Source organism: Salvelinus alpinus, chromosome 8, assembly GCF_045679555.1.
Source record: "Salvelinus alpinus chromosome 8, SLU_Salpinus.1, whole genome shotgun sequence".
NCBI lineage: Eukaryota > Metazoa > Chordata > Actinopteri > Salmoniformes > Salmonidae > Salvelinus > Salvelinus alpinus.
Window position 1 is genome coordinate 56,873,517 of NC_092093.1, and position 23,344 is coordinate 56,896,860.

Sequence of the window (23,344 nt, forward strand, 5' to 3'; positions counted from 1 at the left end):
TTTCCTCAATTCTTGCAGAATTTTCTTTCTTAGTTTGGTGTCTAGAACTTGCGTATAAGGTAAACAGATCTTGATTAGCTAGCTAGATCAAGAAAAGGGTCATTGTCAGCTGCTAGCTTCAGATTCTCCACAGAGAGCAGCATTGAGCATGACCGAAATTCGCGCCAAACTTAGACTGACAGCGTTTAGGCTTTTGACCAATCACAGAGAGTGATTGCAAATACATAAAAGCAAATACAGGTCAACAGCATTTTGGATCTAAACAGCTGTTTTAGTTCTTAGAAGTGAAAATCATATTTATCATATTGGAAATCATTTAAATCTTAAACGTTTAATTATGTTGCTACTTTCAGATGACTTTACTTTTGTTTTTGGTGTTAAAAAGATTTGTCAAAGTTTAAAACAGCATGGTGTTTTGCTTTTTGTGCTTCTCCAGCAAAAAGGGATTTTGAAATTCACACGAGAATGCATTAAAGGGATTTGAGTTTTTAGTGCATGAAAAGTGTTTGCATTTGTTTTGGAACTGGGCTACCTTCCGAGCGTGAGCCAGGGGCCCCAGCGAAGTTGGCTCAAAACAAAAGTGAGGTAGGTTACACGTGGATTAATGAGAAGGATTTTATTTTCACATGCAAAAGTGATTTATTATGATAAAAATATTTTATCTGGGGCTAGGGCTCCCGAGTGGTGCAGCGGTCTAAGGCACTGCATCTCAGTGCTAGAGGAGGTGTCACTACAGACCTTGGTTCAATTCCAGGCTGTATCACAACCTTCCGTGATTGGGAGTCCTATAGGGCGGCTCACAATTGTCCCAGCGTCGTCCGGGTTAGGGTTTGGCCGGGGTAAATCACTGGACCGGGCAGAAGACCAATCAAAACGTTTTAAAGTAGAGTAATTTCCGAGTAACCCACTCAGGATGGAGCTCTATGGCGTGTCCACGTTTTTTATGGGAAGTGGTTACATGCCACGCCTCTGCGCGAGGAATGTCAGGTTGTCACTAGTTACCACAGCCACAAAGTCAAAATTGGCTCTATTGTAAAATGCCATGAAAACCAACATGTGCTTTTCGGTCTTAATTTATGTTTAGGGTTAGGCATAATGTTAGTAGTGTGGTTAAGGTTAGGTTTACAATCCGATTTTAAGAAGATAAATTGTAGAAATGGGCGGGGTTTAGCCATAGTTATGACTTTGTGGCTGTGGTAATATGTGACGACCGAACGTCAGTGTCAGATTAAAACGAGTATAGGGTAGTGTAGCACAAATTATAAAGGTTTTAAAATGGCATATAATTCCGGTAGTCCGTATAGAGGAGCTCCACAACAACAACAACAATACAACAACGCAGCGCCGGGACCGGATCAAGGTTTTCTTTGGAATATATTTCAGAGGTGAGGGAAAAGACGTCTTTCGTGGCTATCGAAATACTCCGCTTTGGTTTGAGCTTCATTTTGAAAACTGCTGCCACGGCGCATAATTGGCAGAGATAATAATAGCACAATATATGTTCGGTTCGCATACAAAGTTATTGTTTTCATATTACAACCATGGTTCGATGAGGACATGTATTTGACAGACTGGTTTTAGTTTCTTTTTAAAAAATTTGCACAAAAAAATAATATTTTAATGGGATATATTATGCCTGTCATTTGGCTCTAGTAAGCACGTTTTTTTTCTCTCTTCCTATTTTACTCTAACATTATGACATTTTCTTGACACACACATACAAGGCCTTAATGTTGTTCAATGGACTTCTTGGAGTTGATTTAGGCAATGGCATCACATTAAAATAATCGAATAATTTACTATCGGTTTCTATTGTGTCGGGCAGTTATCCGAGGAGAATGGCTTTGAAGGAACTTTATTTTACAAGAACTGACAAGAGAGCGGGCTTGACAACTTGCATACAGTAATAACTGGAAAGAGCTTGGCATAAGGTTGTAGTAGAAAAATAGGAAGTTGCTCTTGTCCCTGGTGGTAGTATTGCGTTATGTAATACTGCAGAGGACCCATGGTGCTTTGCTTTCTCTCAACATTAAAATGCTGGAGGCACGCAAGACCTGAAACACCTTGTTGAATAATTTATAACAGCCAGATAAGACCTAGTTCTCGTTATCTGTATTCCACCACACACTCCACATCCAAGCAACTCACTGTGGCTGGAACTCCCTCCCTAGGTCATATGACTTGAGTGGTCACAGTGTAAATGCATGAGTCACTAGCAAGTTGGTCCTTTCATAGCATATTTTGTTTGGCTTGTGTCATAGAATGTTCCTTTTCCACTCTCCACCTATATGATCATCAGTTTCCATAACACTGGCATGTCAAAAATGTGGGCCACAAAGACAGCCTAGAATAGAACAGCAAAGGATCAGTCTAGGATCTAGGCCCAGGTCAACATCTCTGATATGTGACGATAAAAACGATAAGCTATGGTTTAGGGTCATGTCGGCTGAAAACCGGTCTCCTATTCAGAAGGGCTACTCCTTCCCCCTACCATGAGAGCCAGCATGACATAAGCTGCTAAACCATTTGATTGGAAGACTATGCTCTGCCAGGCCTGTCATAACTTGAATCGCTTCATAGGAAAAACTGAGAAATGTTAAAATTCCAATGGCTGCTGTGCTGTGTACAGATCATTTTTAGGATCTGTACTGAACACCATTCAGCAAATGGGCAGATGGTTCCAACCTCCGCTTCAGGCCAGGAAAATGAATCATAATGATGCTCTCCCACTTCACCTCATTTTATGTAAAACCCAGTGAGGTAAGTTAACCTGAGGTAGAGAGAGGAAAAACAAGAAGTAGACAGTGTGTAGTTGGACACAGCACAGACCCTACTCTAAAAGGGTTTAATGTTAGGTACCCCCTCTGACCAACCTTTTATCTTTTTACAGTCTGTAGGAAGTCACAGCGTGCCTTCATGGAAACAGGTTTTGTCCCGTCTTGCTACGCAAAGACTGCGGTTTAGTTGGTGTGTTGGGTTTGAGAGGTTGCTATGTGAGTCATTCAGGATGGGATGATTGCCCTTCATTTCACAGAGGAGAAGGTTATTCCAGAACTGGAAGGCAAAGCCTCTTATTTCTGTTAATGTTCAACCCACAAAACGTCTCTCACGTCTAAATAGAACGCTTGTACCATTCTTATACTGTTCAATTGGAACACGATTTTACAAATTAGGCTAATTAGTTTGTGATGCAACACTTCTGTGACAGATAGCGCATGGGTATTGTGCTGAAAGGCGCCGGGTTCTGAGATTCTACAATAGAATACGATATTTGTGTTTATTGTAAATTCAAAACGAAAACGTTCCGTGCATCTCATCTATTTTCCCTTAATGAAAAAGCCTCCTTTCTTTGGCATTGCACTCAAAATATAAGAGCTAGCCTGATCCCAGATCTGTTTATGCTACACTGTACCCAACTCCTATGCTTGTTGTCATGCCAAACATTGCTGGCAAGACTGCACAAACAGACCATAATAACCCTCTTGCCAACAATCTGGCTATTACATCACACAGGAGTATAGCACTTGTGTCATCGTGCTGTTTGTATGCTGTTGGTTATTTCTGGTTTCACCTTTCACTGATCTGTGATGGTGGCACGGGCGTCCCTGTAAAACGACACTCGTCACCATCTCCCACAAGCCGTCGTCCCTCCTGTCCCGAGACCAGCCCACACACACTCTCATTGAATGGAGTGTTGAGATTCTGACAAGGGCCTTACAGTGTAGCGTGGCTGTAGGTTTTCAACAGGGCTCTACTGTGTGTTAATACCGTCTGTCTTATTTCCCCCCAGAGTGGACAAGGACAGGAGCGCCGTGATATCAGACACAGAGCTGCAGCAGGCCTTATCGAACGGTACGTTCTTTCTCCTCTCGACCTCAACACTGCTTCCTGCTCTCATTTTAACACCTGGTTAAGGACTGAGAGGTGAGGAAAGTTGGTGGTCTGGACTTGAAATGGACACGCATGTTTTGTTTTTACCTCAAAATGGCCGACCCATCAGGGGAAAAGTTCATCTGATGACACAGGGAGAGTACTTCCTGTATGAGGCAGGAAGTGTCTGACGACAGCTACCACCTGATAATCAACTCAACACCCTCTTGTTGTCGAGATATGACAGAGAGTGGCTTAGCCAACGCCATGAGTGCAACATGACATTAATCTTCCCACCAGGCTGGATGGCAAATATATGCTCAGGATTGAGTCAGTGACATGAATGAACATCGTGTTTACCTTTGGGCACTTGTTCCAGCAAAGCAAACTTTGAGACCATGTTAATAATAACAATTTATTCTGAAACTCAACATTTTGAATCGATCGAGGACTTTGAAAAGGATTGAATGGGTATTCTTCTCTGACTGTTTTTGGACACTGAAAAATAGTCTCAGGAGCGATGAAAGAAGCTGTTATCTGGCAGTAGCCCTGGTTCAGAATACTGATGACTAGGCTGCGTGGAAGGCAGGCAGGAGCTGTGTTCACACAGTCAGTCCAGTTCATTTAGTAGGGCTGTGTCATGATGAGGCTGTGCCAGTGAGACTGTGTGTGACTGTGACCAAGCTGCTGACTTAATGCAAGCTGTGCCCCGTGCTCGGCCGTGCGCTTCACTGACCATGCCCATGGTGTTGTCACTGTCACTCTGATATTCACTCAGACCTCACTGTCAATCTGACCCTCACCCAAACCTCACTGTTCTCTTCCTCGTTCTCTTTTCTTCTTGTAAACTGCTCTTTTCACCTCTTCTCTTATCGATCCTCCCCTCTTTCGACTCCTCTCCTCAATTCTCATCATCCCCTTCCCCCTCGTCTTCCCTTGTTTCCGCTCATCTTCCTCCTTTCCTTTCTTCTTATCGATCCTCTTCTCTTGGCGCCTCTCCCCACTCTCATCGTCCCCTTCCCCCTTGTTTCCTCTTCTCTTCTCAGTGCAACTCCCTGATGAGAAAGTGATAGCCACCCCGCCGTACATCACCAGTCTTTCATTAAAGGGATTATTTTATAGGTGCCGGGGCCTTTTAGCTAGGTCTTCATATTTAACTATCCTCTTAGCACCTGCTCTGTCTGCACCAAGCACATGCTCTGTCTGCACCAAGCATCTGCCAAAATGCACCCAGACTGATATTTATGTTCTTTGATAAATTTTTGTGTTTCGGAACCCACCACTCTAGTAGTTACTGAAATCGGCAGCATTGCATTCACTGTGCTGTGTAGTTTGAATGGCAGGTCTACCTACGTGCCAAGGAAATCTAGACCATCTACTAATAACTAACTCCTGCATTGACTCGTCCTGAATCGCCCCATGAACAGACTGAATAATAACACAGAACAATTAAGTCTGGCTTTGACAGGAAACATGCACAATTAGGCTAAGTCCCATGTGGCTCAATAGGTAGAGCATGGCGCACGCAATGCCAGGGTTGTGGGTTCGATTCCCACGGGGGACCAGTATGAAAGAGTAGGATAAATGTATGCACACTAAGTCGTTCTGGATAAGAGCATCTGCTGAATGACTAAAATGAAATGTTTGGCTAGGGGCAGATTGTCTGGCTTCTGTGGCTCCGTGCTCAGCCCCCTGCCTCCACTAGGTGTCCGAGAGGAAAAGGGGTGACGGGTGATTTGTCTGTCTCAAGGTCGAGCTCAACCTTGCACATGCTGTTTTTAGCCTGCCTAGAGCAGTTCCTAGTAAGTGAGAGTGTTACTATGTTTCAATTCAAACATGTGTGAGTGTCTTTTGATGGGTTTATTATAGAGCTCTCTCACCGATTCTCTCCCGTGGGGAGCTGTTCTCTCACGAGTCTCTCCCGTGGGGAGCTGTTCTCTCACCGAGTCTCTCCCGTGGGGAGCTGTGTTGCAGTCACCCTGTTTTTTTTCTTTTTTTCTTCCATGTCCCTGCTCCTTCTTCATGAGTGAGCACCAGCCAACACAGTGAGAAGGCCCAGTGTTTGTGCTGCACAGAGGAAGCTTTGTCTCACAGGCTGTAAAACCAGTCCAGACCTAGACACAGTCCCTGTCCCACCCAGCTGTAAAACCAGTCCAGACCCAGTCCCTGTCCCAGCCAGTCCCACCCAGCTGTAAAACCAGTCCAGACCCAGTCCCTGTCCCACCCAGCTGTAAAACCAGTCCAGACCCAGTCCCTGTCCCAGCCAGTCACACCCAGCTGTAAAACCAGTCCAGAACCAGTCCCACCCAGCTGTAAAACCAGAGTGGTCCCAGCCCAGACCCAGTCCAGCTGCATTACCAGACTGGTCACTGACCCAGTCCAGCTGTTTTACCAGACTGGTCCCTGATCCAGACCCAATCCAGCTGTTTTACCAGACTGGTCCCTGATCCAGACCCAATCCAGCTGTATTACCAGACTGGTCCCTGATCCAGCCCCAGTCCAGCTGTATTACCAGACTGGTCCCTGATCCAGACCCAATCCAGCTGTATTACCAGACTGGTCCCAGCCCAGACCCAGTCCAGCTGTATTACCAGACTGGTCACTGACCCAATCCAGCTGTATTACCAGACTGGTCCCTGATCCAGACCCAGTCCAGCTATATTACCAGACTGGTCCCTGATCCAGACCCAGTTCAGCTGTATTACCAGACTGGTCCCAGACCCAATCCAGCTGTATTACCAGACTGGTCCCTGACCCAGTCCAGCTGTATTACCAGACTGGTCACTGACCCAGTCCAGCTCTATTACCTGACTGGTCCCTGATCCAGCCCCAGTCCAGCTGTATTACCAGACTGGTCCCTGATCCAGACCCAGTCCAGCTGTATTACCAGACTGGTCCCTGATCCAGACCCAGTTCAGCTGTATTACCAGACTGGTCCCTGATCCAGCCCCAGTCCAGCTGCATTACCAGACTGGTCACTGACCCAGTCCAGCTGTTTTACCAGACTGGTCCCTGATCCAGACCCAATCCAGCTGTTTTACCAGACTGGTCCCTGATCCAGACCCAATCCAGCTGTATTACCAGACTGGTCCCTGATCCAGCCCCAGTCCAGCTGTATTACCAGACTGGTCCCTGATCCAGACCCAATCCAGCTGTATTACTAGACTGGTCCCTGATCCTGACCCAGTCCCTGTCCCAGCCAGTCCCACCCAGCTGTAAAACCAATCCAGACCCAGTCCCCATCCCACCCAGCTGTAAAACCAGTCCAGACCCAGTCCCTGTCCCAGCCAGTCCCACCCAGCTGTAAAACCAGAGTGGTCGCTGCCCAGACCAGCTGTATTACCAGACTGGTCACTGACCCAGTCCAGCTCTATTACCTGACTGGTCCCTGATCCAGCCCCAGTCCAGCTGTATTACCAGACTGGTCCCTGATCCAGACCCAGTCCAGCTGTATTACCAGACTGGTCCCTGATCCAGCCCCAGTCCAGCTCTATTACCTGACTGGTCCCTGATCCAGCCCCAGTCCAGCTGTATTACCAGACTGGTCCCTGATCCAGACCCAATCCAGCTGTATTACCAGACTGGTCCCTGATCCAGACCCAGTCCCTGTCCCAGCCAGCTGTAAAACCAGTCCAGACCCAGTCCCTGTCCCAACCAGTCCCACCCAGCTGTAAAACCAGAGTGGTCCCTGCCCAGACCAGCTGTATTACCAGACTGGTCACTGACCCAGTCCAGCTCTATTACCTGACTGGTCCCTGATCCAGCCCCAGTCCAGCTGTATTAACAGACTGGTCCCTGATCCAGACCCAATCCAGCTGTATTACCAGACTGGTCCCAGCCCAGACCCAGTCCAGCTGTATTACCAGACTGGTCACTGACCCAATCCAGCTGTATTACCAGACTGGTCCCTGATCCAGACCCAGTCCAGCTATATTACCAGACTGGTCCCTGATCCAGACCCAGTTCAGCTGTATTACCAGACTGGTCCCAGACCCAATCCAGCTGTATTACCAGACTGGTCCCTGACCCAGTCCAGCTGTATTACCAGACTGGTCACTGACCCAGTCCAGCTCTATTACCTGACTGGTCCCTGATCCAGCCCCAGTCCAGCTGTATTACCAGACTGGTCCCTGATCCAGACCCAGTCCAGCTGTATTACCAGACTGGTCCCTGATCCAGACCCAGTCCAGCTGTATTACCAGACTGGTCCCTGATCCAGACCCAGTTCAGCTGTATTACCAGACTGGTCCCTGATCCAGCCCCAGTCCAGCTGTATTACCAGACTGGTCACTGACCCAGTCCAGCTCTATTACCTGACTGGTCCCTGATCCAGCCCCAGTCCAGCTGTATTACCTGACTGGTCCCTGACCCAGTCCAGCTGTATTACCAGACTGGTCCCTGATCCAGACCCAGTCCAGCTGTATTACCAGACTGGTCCCTGATCCAGCCCCAGTCCAGCTGTATTACCAGACTGGTCCCTGATCCAGACCCAGTCCAGCTGTATTACCAGACTGGTCCCTGATCCAGACCCAGTCCAGCTGTATTACCAGACTGGTCCCTGATCCAGACCAGCTGTATTACCCGACTGGTCCTTGTCGTTGCAGAGGAAAGGCTTAATGAGAAGCTGTTCAGTTTACTTCACTGCAAAGCTTTCTCTCTCTTTAAACTATTTAAAAGCTGTGAACTCTTTGGCTTGTCTAAATCCTGGTGAGGACCTGGGATGATCTTTCCTCTCTCTCTCTCTCTCTCTGAGCAGTGAGGGTGAGGCAGCAAGCTTTAGGGAACCCTGATAAATCTCCAGCTCTTTCTCCGGGGTAGCAGTTCTGCTGTTACCCAAAGCATACCCAAGATAAGAACATAACGGTTGCTTAATAAGCCACCAGAGTTCTCCACTACTAACTCTTGGCCTAATTCCCTCTTCTGGTTGTTCTGTTATGAATGGCCTGGTTGATTGAAGTCCAAAGCTATTAACCTGGCAGTCATCCTGTACGATTTAACTCTTAGTGGCCGAATGTCCTCATTTGTTTCACCTATCTTATCTTCTCTCTCTAGGTACATGGACACCGTTCAACCCAGTGACGGTCCGATCAATCATATGTGAGTAGTTGTCTCTCATTGACCCTTGACACACAAACAAACTTGCACAACGACAAGCCTATATTGTCCTGTTGGACTAGCATTGTTGATATGTTTTGCCCATAGCAACCAACAAACCTTAACGTTTATGTGCAGTGACATATTTCAACCCAGCTCCCCAGTTAATTGGACGCATGCAGCCAGTGGAGGCTGCTGGGGGGAGAACGGCTCATAATAAGGGCGGGAACGGAGTGAATGGAATGGCATCAAATACATGGAAACCATGGAAACCATGTGTTTGTCTTTGATACCATTCTGCTCCAGCCATTACCACGAGCCCATCCTCCCCAATTAAGGTGCCACCAACCTCCTGTGCATGCAACCATCAGCAAAAGGGAGTATTTCCTTCCCACAAACAGGAGGTGTTTGTTTGTCTCAAAAGGCATATCCGTCTATAATCACCCACTGACCGTTTTGATTGGTTAACAAACTTGATTACACCTTCACCAACTGGATCATTCTGGAGTCTGAGAAGTGTAGCGGAATGTGAATTTTATATGTACTAAGAAAATACAACTAGTTTTCTATTAAGTTATTTTAAAGCTCACAATCTCCCACTGTACTGGAGCCTACTGTGTAAATCTGTTGTATTCAAATGGCCACCCCAGACCTTCCATGTGATGAAGCTCTTTGTTAGGATGTAATTGGATTAAACCGCAGGGGAGAGTTCAAACAGGCAAGATTTCTATAACTCTGTGTCATAATACATCATGCGAAACCTTAGTCCATTGTGTTAGTGTTCCAGCATTGAACTACACTTCCCAGCTGCTCTTTTTTAGTTGTAGTTCTCAGGGGTCTAGACCTATTCAGGATGTTTTAGATAGAAATGTAATGAATAAAGATGACATGGTGCCTGATTCTATAAGACAGAAAAAAAACTATTCTACAAAGTGCATTTCTATCAGAATGTTATTTTATAACGTTGCACTGTACTGACCCCTACTTGCTGTCACTCATGTCTCCTCTATTGGCTTCCCTCTCACAGCCATGTTTGACAGGGAGAACAAAGGAGGGGTGAACTTCAATGAGTTTGCGGGCGTGTGGAAGTACATCACGGACTGGCAGAACATCTTCCGCACCTACGACAGAGACAACTCAGGCTTCATCGACAAGAACGAGCTGAAGCAGGCACTGACTGGATTCGGTGAGCAGTATGCTTTCCCTATTTGACCATACTGATGGAGGGCCTACCGCTGCATGTATGTGGTTCACAAGGTCAGCCCCGATATTCTAATGCCCTTCCGTAAGGTCAACATGCATGAGTCTGGATAAAGCTACTGTATGTGCCAAAATAGTTGTGTAGATCAGTGGCGGCCTGCTGAGGGGAGAACGGCTCATAAAAATGTCTGGAACGGAGAGAATAGAAGGGTATCATCACATGGAAACCATGAGTTTCATGTATTTGATATCATCCCACTGATTCCGCTCCAGCCATTACCACAAGCCTGTCCTCCCTAATTAAGATGCCACCAACCTCCTGTGGTGTAGATATTAGACATGCATTGTTATTCTTTTGTCCTTGTATTATTAAAATGAAGTAGTGCTCTGTGAAATGAGCAGGATAAAGCCCTATGGATGTTACACATTGGGTAAGGGTTGTTGAACAAGGATGTGTTTCTGTGATGTTGACTGTTCTGTCCTCCTCCCCAGGGTATCGTCTCTCAGACCAGTTCTACAACACTCTCATAGAGAAGTTTGATCGGCAGAGGAAGGGACAAGTGGCCTTCGATGACTTCATCCAGTGTTGTATTGTTCTACAGGTAACCGTTTTAATGGGCTTACTGTGCACATACCACAGGTTGTGTAGCGCTGTAGAATGTACCGCTGGTTGTGTAGCGCCCCGTAGAATGGACCGCTGGTTGTGTAGCACCCCGTAGAATGGACCGCTGGGGTTTTAGCAGTCTGGAATGTACCGCTGGTTGTGTATCGCCCCGGAATGTACCACTGGTTGCGTAGCGCCCTGTAGAATGTACCGCTGGGGGTTTAGCAGTCCGGAATGGACCGCTGGTTGTGTAGCGCCCTGGAATGGACCGCTGGTTGTGTAGCGCCCTGGAATGGACCGCTGGTTGTGTAGCGCCCTGGAATGGACCGCTGGTTGTGTAGCGCCCTGGAATGGACCGCTGGTTGTGTAGCGCCCTGGAATGGACCGCTGGTTGTGTAGCGCCCTGGAATGGACCGCTGGTTGTGTAGCGCTCCGCTGGGGGTTTAGCGCTCCGCTGGAGGTTTAGCGCTCCGCTGGGGGTTTAGCGCTCCGCTGGGGGTTTAGCGCTCCGCTGGGGGTTTAGCGCTCCGCTGGGGGTTTAGCGCTCCGCTGGGGGTTTAGCGCTCCGCTGGAGGTTTAGCGCTCCGCTGGGGGTTTAGCGCTCCGCTGGGGGTTTAGCGCTCCGCTGGGGGTTTAGCCCTCCGCTGGGGGTTTAACCCTCCGCTGGGGGTTTAGCGCTCCGCTGGGGGTTTAACCCCGCTGGGGGTTTAGCGCTCCGCTGGAGGTTTAGCGCTCCGCTGGAGGTTTAGCGCTCCGCTGGGGGTTTAGCGCTCCGCTGGAGGTTTAGCGCTCCGCTAGGGGTTTAGCGCTCCGCTGGAGGTTTAGCGCTCCGCTGGAGGTTTAGCGCTCCGCTGGGGGTTTAGCGCTCCGCTGGGGGTTTAGCGCTCCGCTGGAGGTTTAGCGCTCCGCTGGAGGTTTAGCGCTCCGCTGGGGGTTTAGCGCTCCGCTGGGGGTTTAGCGCTCCGCTGGGGGTTTAGCGCTCCGCTGGGGGTTTAGCGCTCCGCTGGGGGTTTAGTGCTCCGCTGGAGGTTTAGCGCTTCAGAATGTACCACTGGGTGTGTAGTCTACATTGTTTTGTCAGCCCAGTATATACAGCCCATATTGAGATTGGACTTTGGGTTGGTTCAACATGGCATCTGTTCATTTATGTACATGACATTTTCGAGACTCTTTTCAAATTAGATTTCTAACCTTGGTCAGTGGTTTTTCCTGGCCATACTGTTGTCTGTAAATGAAAATAAGATGTTTTTGGCTGGTTTCCCAGACACAGATTAAGCCTAGTCCTGGACTAAACTCTTTCAATGGATAATCTCCATTTTGAATGTTTTTTTAGTTCTGGACTCAGCTTAATCTGTCTGGGAAAGGTTTATTAACAGAAATGGCATCTGTACTCGCTAGTATGTTAAAAGTCAAGATCTACGGCTCTCTAGATCCACTGTAATATTATCTTAAATTACTATTTTTTTTATTATTCTTTTTCATTTGTCACTTTCAGAGGTTGACCGATGTGTTCAGGAGGTACGACACGGACCAAGACGGCTGGATCCAGGTTTCCTATGAACAGTATCTATCCATGGTTTTCAACGTTGTATAGTAAAGCCAAGAGCACAACTGGACACAATTGTGCCAAAGCCAAATCCTTCCCACCTCCACAACATGTCTTCCTGGATAAAGATGACCAAAACACAAGTGGACTGGGACTCTGGGTTAGGATATAACAACATTACGTACTGTCTGTCATTGTTCATAATGTTTGTTTAATATCTGAATCTTATCTTGATAATCGTTAAAGGCCTGAATATCTGTGTTAAGGTAAACCTGCATTGTACATATCATTTAGGACAAATAACTGCATGCTTCCGGGGGAATCCTGCCAATGTTCAAAGCATGCCCTCTATCTCAGATCTATTTTGCTGAAGCCATGTTTACAAACACTGTGACAGCAGGTTATGGTGGGGCACAAAGCCTGCTTTTAGATTCACTGACATGCCAGCTAACGCCATATTTCTATAGTCTTATTTTTAACCAGCAAATCCATTTAAAAAAAAGTTAGCCTATTAGGATTTTAGGTAAAATAAGCGTATGCTTTTGTATCGCTTTTTTGTGTGTACATGATGCCTTAAACTGTATAAATGCAAGATTAACATCTTTTGTTAAAAAAGAAACCTGAAAAAAGTTGTGAGCTCTGAATTGAATGTGTGGTGGACAAAAACAGTATAACTTATTACTGTATACAATTATTGACGGAAGATGGTCAATATAGTCCTCTGTAGCTCGGGTTAGCAGAGCGTGGTGCTTGCAACGCCAGGATGTGAGTTTGATTCCCGGGACCACCTATACAATATGTTAAATATATGCATGACTAAGTTTCTTTGGATGAAAGCCTGTTCTAAACGGCATATTATAAGATGCATAGATAAAATTGTCATGATTTATCGTATGGTACAAATCTTTGAAAGATTTGTGAAGAGGTAGATTTAGTCTGAGAGGAGTAGAGCGCCACAGTGTTGTAATAGCCATAAAACCTAATGGTGAAACAGGGAAATGGTTCCAATCGTTTTTCCACCATTCATTTTTCCCCATAGGGGATTTTAAGAAACTGGTACATTTAGCTAACATTAGATAGTTAATCCACAGATTCTTACCTTTGCCTAGATTCGGCAGTCTCGTCCAGATCGTCATGGCATCATCATGGGCTCCCGAGTGGTGCAGCGGTCTAAGGCACTGCATCTCAGTGCAAGAGGCATCCAGGTTGAATCACATCCGGCTGTGATTGGGAGTCCCATAGGGCGGCGCACAATTGGCTCAGCATCATCCGGGTTAGGGTTTGGCCGGGGTAGGCAGTCATTGTAAAAAATGATTTGTTCTTAACTGATTTGGCTAGTTAAATAAAAAACAAAAAAATACATTTGTAGTTCTTTATGATAGCCACATTAGCAGCTAATTAGCATTTCATTTGTTGGGGGAAAATCCAGATGAATATATTGATAAAAGTCACCATGTCCGAGAGAGATTTAGAAGGTTATCAAAACATCACACCAGGGTAAGCCTACATGAAACAAAGCCCTTATTTTAAGTGCTTCTAAAATCCCCTATGGGAGAAATGAATGGTGGAGCAACAATTGGAACCATTTCCCTGTTTGACTGCTAGGTTTTATGGGTATTGTTGTACTCTATAGGTGGTTAAGCCAAAAGTACTTATAACGCCTATTCACGTGTGGTTATTCACTTCATTTTTCTACAGAAAATGAACCTCTGTACAGCAATGTGCACTGCAGTGCAAGAAATGGCGCAACTTTGCCCTCTCTTGTCTGCTTTGGTGTACTTACACCAGTGCATGCTCCAATTATGTGCAGTACCTTCCTTCCACGTTTGCGAAGTTTCTGGGGGAACTTGCGAGGTGTTGCACATTATTAGTAAACATTTGAAAGTTTGCCATTTTAATATCTTTTGTTTGTAGATATGCACAAGGAACATTAACTTTAAATGAATTTAGCTTCTGTGAGCTCAGCAGTTTGAGTTTTAATTTTTGCTTATCAAGCACATTTGGGGCGGCAGGTAGCCTAGTGGTTAGAGCGTTGGACTAGTAACAAAAAGGTGGCTAGATCGAATCCCCGAGCTGACAAGGTAAAAATGTCGTTCTGCCCCTGAATAAGGCAGTTAACCCACTGTTCCTAGGCATTCATTGAAAATAAGAATGTGTTCTTAACGGACTTGCCTAGTTAAATAAATAAAAATGTATGGACCGTTAGCGTGTCAGAGAACGACACGTGTTTTATCAGCTAGAAATCTGAGCTGTCAAGCTGCAACTGCCCTAGGCTGGTTACTTGGCAAGAAGTCTTCTGAGACACTTCAACCGGAGAGGAATCAGGGAAAGGTAGCTACGTTGAACAACACAGCTGTCTCATATATGCAATGACATGTCTCTGGCAGAAGAGGGCAGCAAATACTTGCTTTCAGACCAGATGACATGGGGCAGTGGCATGTTTGTTCATTGCGCTGACTAAGGAGCCTAGTATAATATTTTAGACATCCTCAAAATAGCTGCCACTATGTATCACAACATGCATATTAGATATGATGTGGGTTGAGTTCTGCACTCAATTTACTGACCCTGACTTGGAATATGAAATTGCAGTCAATATTGAACAACAACAGACATGTAGTCTTCTACTTCAAATCCTATACAACACTACATGATTGTATTATGTGGAAATGTGTTTTGGCTCAAACTTTTTTATTTTACCAGGGGCCTGTTGCACAAAAGTAGAATTAAGACATCCGGGATAAATGACTCAGCTGAGCTCAATGAAGCCAAAACATGTGCGTCCAGGCTTAATTGGTTGCACAAAGACCAAGCCAGGATGAGCAGACACGGATTCATTAAGCCAGGTGAAACCAATCCTGGATAGGTGCGCGCTCACGGCTCACTCAAATAGACCCCGCCACAGATCACAGATTAACTGATTTACCATGGCAACTAGAGCCGCGTACTTTTCCCCGTCGGAAGCACAAATCCTCATGGAGGCATACGAGGAGGTAAAAGATATAATTAAGAAGAAAGGCAACACCGCCACAGTGATAAAGCAAAGAGAAAAAGCGTGGCAAAGTATTGCAGACCGCCTGAATGCGTAAGTAGTGCAGAATTACACACTCACCGCTCCGCTGAAACATCACAATTACAATTCAAATATTTAATTCACATCTCCAAAAATGCAGTTGTACTGTAATTATGAAACGGTTAAATTTTTAATTGAAATGCACTGCAGATATGAGTGAAATTGTGTAAAGTAACTCCATCACACTGTATAAAGCTATGATAAATTTTTTGATATCTCTACTGAAAACAAGACAAAAAGACCAAGTAATTTTTTGCAGTGTGACTCCATTAAATGTGTGGTGTGTGTGTGTGTGTGTGTGTAGATTAAACATGAACGGGCCAAAACGGACATGGCAGCAGGTCAAAATCAAATACAAGAACATTCTGCAGAATGGTATGGTCCCTGACTAATATTTAACAAAGCACAAGCATATATTGTACCCAGAAGGTGCCTGCTCACACATTGTCTGTACTGTTTTAGCAGTGAAAAAGAATACCCACAGACAAGGCACGGGTGGTGGGTCACCAAAGGCTGACCTTACCCCAGCAGAGGACATGGCCTTGGAGCTAAATAAAGGCAGGCCCGTCTTAGAGGGGATCCCTGGGGGGAAAGAGACGAGCATAGGTTCCTCCCAAGATGCCACCCGCTTCATTCAAGGTATGTCCTTCCATCTCTACATGGGATACAACCACATTCATATTGAATCAATTTGGACTGTCTGACTTTGGTTTACCTATTGCCTTGCAGTGTCTGGCAGCACTGTGTTCCTGTTAGAGCCACCAGCACAAGCACCAGACGATGCTGATCCAGTGAGTACTCCATCAAAGGCATACTGTAGGCCTGGCATGTCTTGTCTACTAGCTTCAATATGAATCCGATTAAATGTGATAGGGTGAAGGCCCCAGTGCAGCAGCAACAGCACATGATGGAGACGATGATGAGGAGGAGACCATCTCTCTGGATTCCAGAAGGCATGAGGTATCATGTTAAGACTGTGAAAGTACTATTTACTCTACAATGGTGAGGAGTCCTCATCAAAATCAAAAAATCTAATTTCTTTTACAGGACCCAGATGCTATACAGTGGGAAAACCAGCCTGGCAACATAGTGCGTATTAATAAAAGGACACCACATCCTGCCAAATTCCAGCTGCGCTAATTGTATTGTGTTCACAGAGCTCACAAGCTATCAGAAAGTTGTATGGCAATCACCTCCGGCGCCAAATAGAACTGGCAGACATAGACATTCAGTACAAGAAGAAAAAGATGGAAAATCTTGCACTGGAGTCCGAAATAAAAAAGAGGACAATTAGGAAACTGGACCTTGAAATAAAAAAACTTGAGAGGGAGGTGAGATATGCCTTCAATGTACACTGTATGCTAACTGTAACACAAATGTATTAATCATTATTTTTCTTTCCTCCCCCAGCTCCAAGAAGATGACACAGCTCAAAATAAAAAATTAGGTATATTCTCGTAAAGTCAAGTGAGCCATGACATATGAGCTCTTATTGTGAGCACACAGGACGGTGGCATCTTTCTAAGTTTTTTTTTATTTTCCCAGCAATCAGTACAACCAAGTCATCGTTATAAGGCATCGCCCTCTTTTGCCCACCCCCCCAGCACCAGGTGTGGCCACTAGCCTATATGAAGGCCCAAAATTGTGTGTTCCTTTCTGCTCTGACAATGGCATGCCCATTCGTGCGAGATGTGGTGGATGAAGAAGCACTTGTGCTGAGGAGAGCCTTCAGGCGAGAAAGGGTCTTCAGGGACCGGTTGGACCCACTGGCCTTCCCTGATGACCATCTATATGAAAGATACAGGTTTTCTGCAGATGGCATCAGGTATCTATGCAGACTACTGGGTCCCAGGATTAAGCACCGCACTGCACGGAGCCATGCACTGAGTGTGGAGCAAATGGTTTGTGTGGCCTTGCGCTTTTTTGCTAGTGGAGCCTTCCTGTACTCAGTGGGGGATGCAGAACAGCTGAACAAGGCCACAATTTGCCGCACAATAAGGAGTGTGTGTCTGGCTATCAAAGCATTAGCAGATGTCTTCATCTCCTTCCCTGGCCACAGAAGACTCTGTGACATCAAAGAGGAGTTCTATAGGATTGCAGGTAAGAGGATCTACAAATTACAGGACAACTGTTAACACATAGTAGGATACTCATTACTTTGTGTGACAGGTTTCCCCAATGTCATTGGTGCAGTGGACTGCACACACATAAGGATAAAAGCCCCCTCAGGTGCCCATGAGGCCGATTTTGTGAATAGGAAATCCTTTCACAGCATTAATGTTCAGGTGAACATAACTTTTTGATATTGTCCATTGACGAACACTCTGCATTGCCAGTGATGTGCATTGATTGGTGTAATATTCCTCATCTTATGATTTCAGATGGTCTGCAATGCTGACTGTGTGATCAGCAATGTTGTGGCAAAATGGCCTGGCTCAGTCCATGACTCCAGAATCTTTCGGGCCTCTGAAATCTATCAGTGCCTATCACAAGGTAAGCCACACAACCCCTATTTATAACCATCATGGCTGTGTCAAGAATATCACTGTGTTTATGAGGTAGTAATGATGAGATTTTGTGTTGACAGGTGAATTCTCTGGTGTGTTGCTGGGAGACAGGGGGTATGGCTGCCAGCCTTTTCTCCTGACACCTTTCACAGACCCCCAGGAAGCACAGCAGGCCTACAACCATGCCCATGCCAGGACCAGGGCCAGAGTTGAAATGACCTTTGGCCTCCTGAAGGCACGCTTTCACTGCCTTCACAAATTAAGGGTCAGCCCTGTTAGGGCATGTGATATTACTGTGGCTTGTGCTGTCCTCCACAATGTGGCCTGCCTGAGGAAGGAGAGGGCCCCCAGAGTGCCACCAGCCATGGACTGGGACAATCCGGCAATCTTCCCTGATGACGACAGTGGTCGGCTGCTGAGGGACCAATATGTGTTGAATTATTTTAGTTAGTATGTGTGCTTTCAATTTTGGTTAAATATGTCCTGCGGTGGCAGAGGAATTTGGGTTTTTTTGGGGTCGTTTTTTGACGAATTTGGCCTCTTATGATGTTTGTGCGGTATACTGTGTGTAATACAAGGCTGCAGGGAGGCTACTGCATCCATTCATTTGTCTGTTCAGTTGATGTGTATGGATTTGTCCTGCATTTATTTTAGTGTGCAGACATGCAGGGTGTGTTATATACAGACCTTTGAATGTGTATGTATCATTTTGTATAATATGCTTGGATTCTGTGCTTTCCATCTTGTAGAGTCACTGTGACTTCAGTTTCGAAAGGAGCTGATGGTTTACCTGCTTTGTTTTGTCCTTATTCAATAAAGGAACATAATGTTACACATTGTGTTTTTATATTCATATGGAATGTGTATTTGTTTATATGACAGAGTACTAGGGCCACATTGTGTTTTTATATTCATATGGAATGTGTATTTGTTTATATGACAGAGTACTAGGGCCACACTGAAGAAAAAGGATAAAGTCATAAATTTATGAGGCTGGTTCTTTCTGCAGAAAAGCTACATATTGTTTTTACAGTTTTGATACTTATGACAATGTGATACTTAATATTCTGGCACATCAGCATGTCTTTGTTTATGAAACCATACTGAAGTACAATTTCACGAAATGCCCCACATCTGTCATTTTAACAACTGTCCTCCTTTAAAACAACTGGTTACAATATTATGACTTGTGTTTTTTCCCCCTCTGTGGCCCTAATATTCTATCATTTTATATATAGCCTTATAGTCTATGGGAAACTGTAAATTATCTAATGATAGCAACATCATCTAAAAATCATTTTTTATCCAAAATCATTGAAATTAATGATCACAAACGTTTAAATAATAACAGTGGGTCTAGTTATATGTGATAACAATGTATAGTGAGCAGTGAAATAACTATTGGTTTCCATTTGTGGTGACTGCTGACTGACATTAGGGATGAGATTAAATAGATCCTGGAATTTAGCCTGGTCTGGAGCAGGCTAGATCCACAGAATAAATCTCCATGGTAATTTATACCATAACATATCCTCCTGCCCCCTATCCATCTTTAGTGCAACCGGATTACGGATCAATTGAGCCAGGATCACCAAGATATCCTGGCTTAATCCCTTATCCTAGTTTTGTGCAACAGGCCCCAGGTAAGTTGACTGAGAACACATTCTCATTTACAGCAACAACCTGGGGAATAGTTACAGGGGAGAGGGATGAATGAGCCAATTGTACGCTGGGGATGATTAGGTGACTGTGATGGTATGAAGGCCAGATTGGGAGTTTAGCCAGGACATTGGAGTTAACACCCCTACTCTTACAATAAGTGCCATGGGATCTTTAGTGACCACAGAGAGTCAGGACACCTGTTTAACATCCCATCTGAAAGACAGCACCCTACACAGAGCAATGTCCCCAATCACTACCCTGAGGCATTGGGATATTTTTTTAGACCAGAGGAAAGGGGGCCTCCTACTGGCCTCCCAACACCACTTCTAGCAGCATCTGGTCTCCCCTCCACAGACCAACCAGAACCAACTCTGCTTAGCTTTAGAAGTAAGCCAGCAGTGGGATGCAGGGTGGTATGCTGCTGGCTAACTGTTGAGGTTATGATTGTTGTGCAGTGGCCGTGTGGACTGTGATGGCAGAGGGGTTCAGTGGTCACCGTGGCGATCGACCGGCCCATAACACTGCTGGACGAGCTGACGGCCTTCGACAGCGACACCAACCTGACTGTAGCTGTGCTCCATGGCAACGGTGAGACACCCTGGACCCTGCACAGACAGGAGACTACAGACAGGAGATCAACTAATTCTGACAGAGGGTCAGCAGGTCAGTAATCTGATCTAATTGCTCAAAAGACCAATTACATTTACATTTACATTTAAGTCATTTAGCAGACTATCTTATCCAGAGCGACTTACAAATTGGTGCATTCACCTTATGATATCCAGTGGAACAACCACTTTACAATAGTGCATCTAACTCTTTTAAGGGGGGGGGGGGGTTAGAAGGATTACTTTATCCTATCCTAGGTATTCCTTAAAGAGGTGGGGTTTCAGGTGTCTCCGGAAGGTGGTGATTGACTCCGCTGACCTGGCGTCGTGAGGGAGTTTGTTCCACCATTGGGGTGCCAGAGCAGCGAACAGTTTTGACTGGGCTGAGCGGGAACTGTACTTCCTCAGAGGTAGGGAGGCGAGCAGGCCAGAGGTGGATGAACGCAGTGCCCTTGTTTGGGTGTAGGGCCTGATCAGAGCCTGAAGGTACGGAGGTGCCGTTCCCCTCACAGCTCCGTAGGCAAGCACCATGGTCTTGTAGCGGATGCGAGCTTCAACTGGAAGCCAGTGGAGAGAGCGGAGGAGCGGGGTGACGTGAGAGAACTTGGGAAGGTTGAACACCAGACGGGCTGCGGCGTTCTGGATGAGTTGTAGGGGTTTAATGGCACAGGCAGGGAGCCCAGCCAACAGCGAGTTGCAGTAATCCAGACGGGAGATGACAAGTGCCTGGATTAGGACCTGCGCCGCTTCCTGTGTGAGGCAGGGTCGTACTCTGCGAATGTTGTAGAGCATGAACCTACAGGAACGGGTCACCGCCTTGATGTTAGTTGAGAACGACAGGGTGTTGTCCAGGATCACGCCAAGGTTCTTAGCACTCTGGGAGGAGGACACAATGGAGTTGTCAACCGTGATGGCGAGATCATGGAACGGGCAGTCCTTCCCCGGGAGGAAGAGCAGCTCTGTCTTGCCGAGGTTCAGCTTGAGGTGGTGATCCGTCATCCACACTGATATGTCTGCCAGACATGCAGAGATGCGATTCGCCACCTGGTTATCAGAAGGGGGAAAGGAGAAGATTAATTGTGTGTCGTCTGCATAGCAATGATAGGAGAGACCATGTGAGGATATGACAGAGCCAAGTGACTTGGTGTATAGCGAGAATAGGAGAGGGCCTAGAACAGAGCCCTGGGGGACACCAGTGGTGAGAGCACGTGGTGCGGAGACAGATTCTCGCCACGCCACCTGGTAGGAGCGACCTGTCAGGTAGGACGCAATCCAAGCGTGGGCCGCGCCGGAGATGCCCAACTCGGAGAGGGTGGAGAGGAGGATCTGATGGTTCACAGTATCAAAGGCAGCCGATAGGTCTAGAAGGATGAGAGCAGAGGAGAGAGAGTTAGCTTTAGCAGTGCGGAGCGCCTCCGTGACACAGAGAAGAGCAGTCTCAGTTGAATGACTAGTCTTGAAACCTGACTGATTTGGATCAAGAAGGTCATTCTGAGAGAGATAGCAGGAGAGCTGGCCAAGGACGGCACGTTCAAGAGTTTTGGAGAGAAAAGAAAGAAGGGATACTGGTCTGTAGTTGTTGACATCAGAGGGATCGAGTGTAGGTTTTTTCAGAAGGGGTGCAACTCTCGCTCTCTTGAAGACGGAAGGGACGTAGCCAGCGGTCAAGGATGAGTTGATGAGCGAGGTGAGGTAAGGGAGAAGGTCTCCGGAAATGGTCTGGAGAAGAGAGGAGGGGATAGGGTCAAGCGGGCAGGTTGTTGGGCGGCCGGCCGTCACAAGACGCGAGATTTCATCTGGAGAGAGAGGGGAGAAAGAGGTCAAAGCACAGGGTAGGGCAGTGTGAGCAGAACCAGCGGTGTCGTTTGACTTAGCAAACGAGGATCGGATGTCGTCGACCTTCTTTTCAAAATGGTTGACGAAGTCATCCGCAGAGAGGGAGGAGGGGGGGGAGGGGGAGGAGGATTCAGGAGGGAGGAGAAGGTGGCAAAGAGCTTCCTAGGGTTAGAGGCAGATGCTTGGAATTTAGAGTGGTAGAAAGTGGCTTTAGCAGCAGAGACAGAAGAGGAGAATGTAGAGAGGAGGGAGTGAAAGGATGCCAGGTCCGCAGGGAGGCGAGTTTTCCTCCATTTCCGCTCGGCTGCCCGGAGCCCGGTTCTGTGAGCTCGCAATGAGTCGTCGAGCCACGGAGCAGGAGGGGAGGACCGAGCCGGCCTGGAGGATAGGGGACATAGAGAGTCAAAGGATGCAGAAAGGGAGGAGAGGAGGGTTGAGGAGGCAGAATCAGGAGATAGGTTGGAGAAGGTTTGAGCAGAGGGAAGAGATGATAGGATGGAAGAGGAGAGAGTAGCGGGGGAGAGAGAGCGAAGGTTGGGACGGCGCGATACCATCCGAGTGGGGGTAGTGTGGGAAGTGTTGGATGAGAGCGAGAGGGAGAAGGATACAAGGTAGTGGTCGGAGACTTGGAGGGGAGTTGCAATGAGATTAGTGGAAGAACAGCATCTAGTAAAGATGAGGTCAAGCGTATTGCCTGCCTTGTGAGTAGGGGGGGAAGGTGAGAGGGTGAGGTCAAAAGAGGAGAGGAGTGGAAAGAAGGAGGCAGAGAGGAATGAGTCAAAGGTAGACGTGGGGAGGTTAAAGTCACCCAGAACTGTGAGAGGTGAGCCATCCTCAGGAAAGGAACTTATCAAGGCGTCAAGCTCATTGATGAACTCTCCAAGGGAACCTGGAGGGCGATAAATGATAAGGATGTTAAGCTTGAAAGGGCTGGTAACTGTGACAGCATGGAATTCAAAGGAGGCGATAGACAGATGGGTCAGGGGAGAAAGAGAGAATGTCCACTTGGGAGAGATGAGGATCCCAGTGCCACCACCCCGCTGACCAGAAGCTCTCGGGGTGTGCGAGAACACGTGGGCAGACGAGGAGAGAGCAGTAGGAGTAGCAGTGTTATCTGTGGTAATCCATGTTTCCGTCAGTGCCAAGAAGTCGAGGGACTGGAGGGAAGCATAGGCTGAGATGAACTCTGCCTTAGTGGCAATTAGTGGCAACAATATCATAATTGGGCTTCCTGTGTAAACACAGCCTATGACAACACCTGATGATGAGGATGTGTTGTCTTTCCACAGCTCCCCTACAGTTATACATACAAAACATGACATTCACCACTCCATCCCAGACATA

At 46.6% G+C, this 23,344-nt stretch overlaps 2 protein-coding genes across 7 annotated transcripts; both read left to right on the forward strand.

The window, feature by feature from the left end:
• Positions 1–1,178: 1,178 nt before the first annotated feature.
• pdcd6 (programmed cell death 6) lies at positions 1,179–13,313 on the forward strand. 2 transcript variants are annotated; one of them, XM_071414281.1, is made up of 6 exons: positions 1,179–1,385; positions 3,791–3,852; positions 8,923–8,967; positions 9,992–10,150; positions 10,657–10,766; positions 12,264–13,313. In XM_071414281.1, the coding sequence occupies exons 1-6, from the start codon at positions 1,276–1,278 to the stop codon at positions 12,360–12,362; spliced, it is 585 nt and encodes a 194-aa protein (XP_071270382.1). In that variant the 5' UTR covers positions 1,179–1,275; the 3' UTR covers positions 12,363–13,313. The 2 variants fall into 2 exon arrangements, with proteins under 2 accessions (XP_071270382.1, XP_071270384.1); XM_071414283.1 differs by lacking the exon at positions 3,791–3,852 and having other exon boundaries at positions 1,204–1,385.
• Positions 13,314–15,643: 2,330 nt separating this feature from the next.
• On the forward strand, positions 15,644–18,747 carry LOC139583323 (putative nuclease HARBI1). Of its 5 annotated transcripts, none has more exons than XM_071414280.1 (10): positions 15,644–15,762; positions 15,850–16,026; positions 16,117–16,178; positions 16,261–16,347; positions 16,435–16,476; positions 16,545–16,718; positions 16,798–16,834; positions 16,933–17,487; positions 17,769–17,880; positions 17,975–18,747. In XM_071414280.1, exons 1-8 carry the CDS (start codon positions 15,699–15,701, stop codon positions 16,959–16,961), a joined length of 672 nt encoding a protein of 223 aa, XP_071270381.1. In that variant the 5' UTR covers positions 15,644–15,698; the 3' UTR covers positions 16,962–17,487; positions 17,769–17,880; positions 17,975–18,747. The 5 variants fall into 5 exon arrangements, with proteins under 5 accessions (XP_071270381.1, XP_071270378.1, XP_071270379.1 ...); XM_071414277.1 differs by adding an exon at positions 17,557–17,672 and having other exon boundaries at positions 15,648–15,762; positions 16,435–16,718; XM_071414278.1 differs by adding an exon at positions 17,557–17,672 and having other exon boundaries at positions 15,648–15,762; positions 16,545–16,834.
• The last annotated feature ends 4,597 nt before the right edge of the window (positions 18,748–23,344 follow it).

Coding starts and splice junctions, on each gene's coding strand:
- pdcd6 (XM_071414281.1), top strand. CDS start 1,276: ATGGCATATAATTCCGGTAGTCCGTATAGAGGAGCTCCACAACAACAA. Junction 8,968..9,991: donor GACGGTCCGATCAATCATAT/GTGAGTAGTTGT, acceptor TCCCTCTCACAG/CCATGTTTGACAGGGAGAAC. Junction 10,767..12,263: donor AGTGTTGTATTGTTCTACAG/GTAACCGTTTTA, acceptor TGTCACTTTCAG/AGGTTGACCGATGTGTTCAG.
- LOC139583323 (XM_071414276.1), top strand. CDS start 17,016: ATGAAGGCCCAAAATTGTGTGTTCCTTTCTGCTCTGACAATGGCATGC. Junction 17,488..17,556: donor GGAGTTCTATAGGATTGCAG/GTAAGAGGATCT, acceptor TTTGTGTGACAG/GTTTCCCCAATGTCATTGGT. Junction 17,881..17,974: donor CTATCAGTGCCTATCACAAG/GTAAGCCACACA, acceptor TTGTGTTGACAG/GTGAATTCTCTGGTGTGTTG.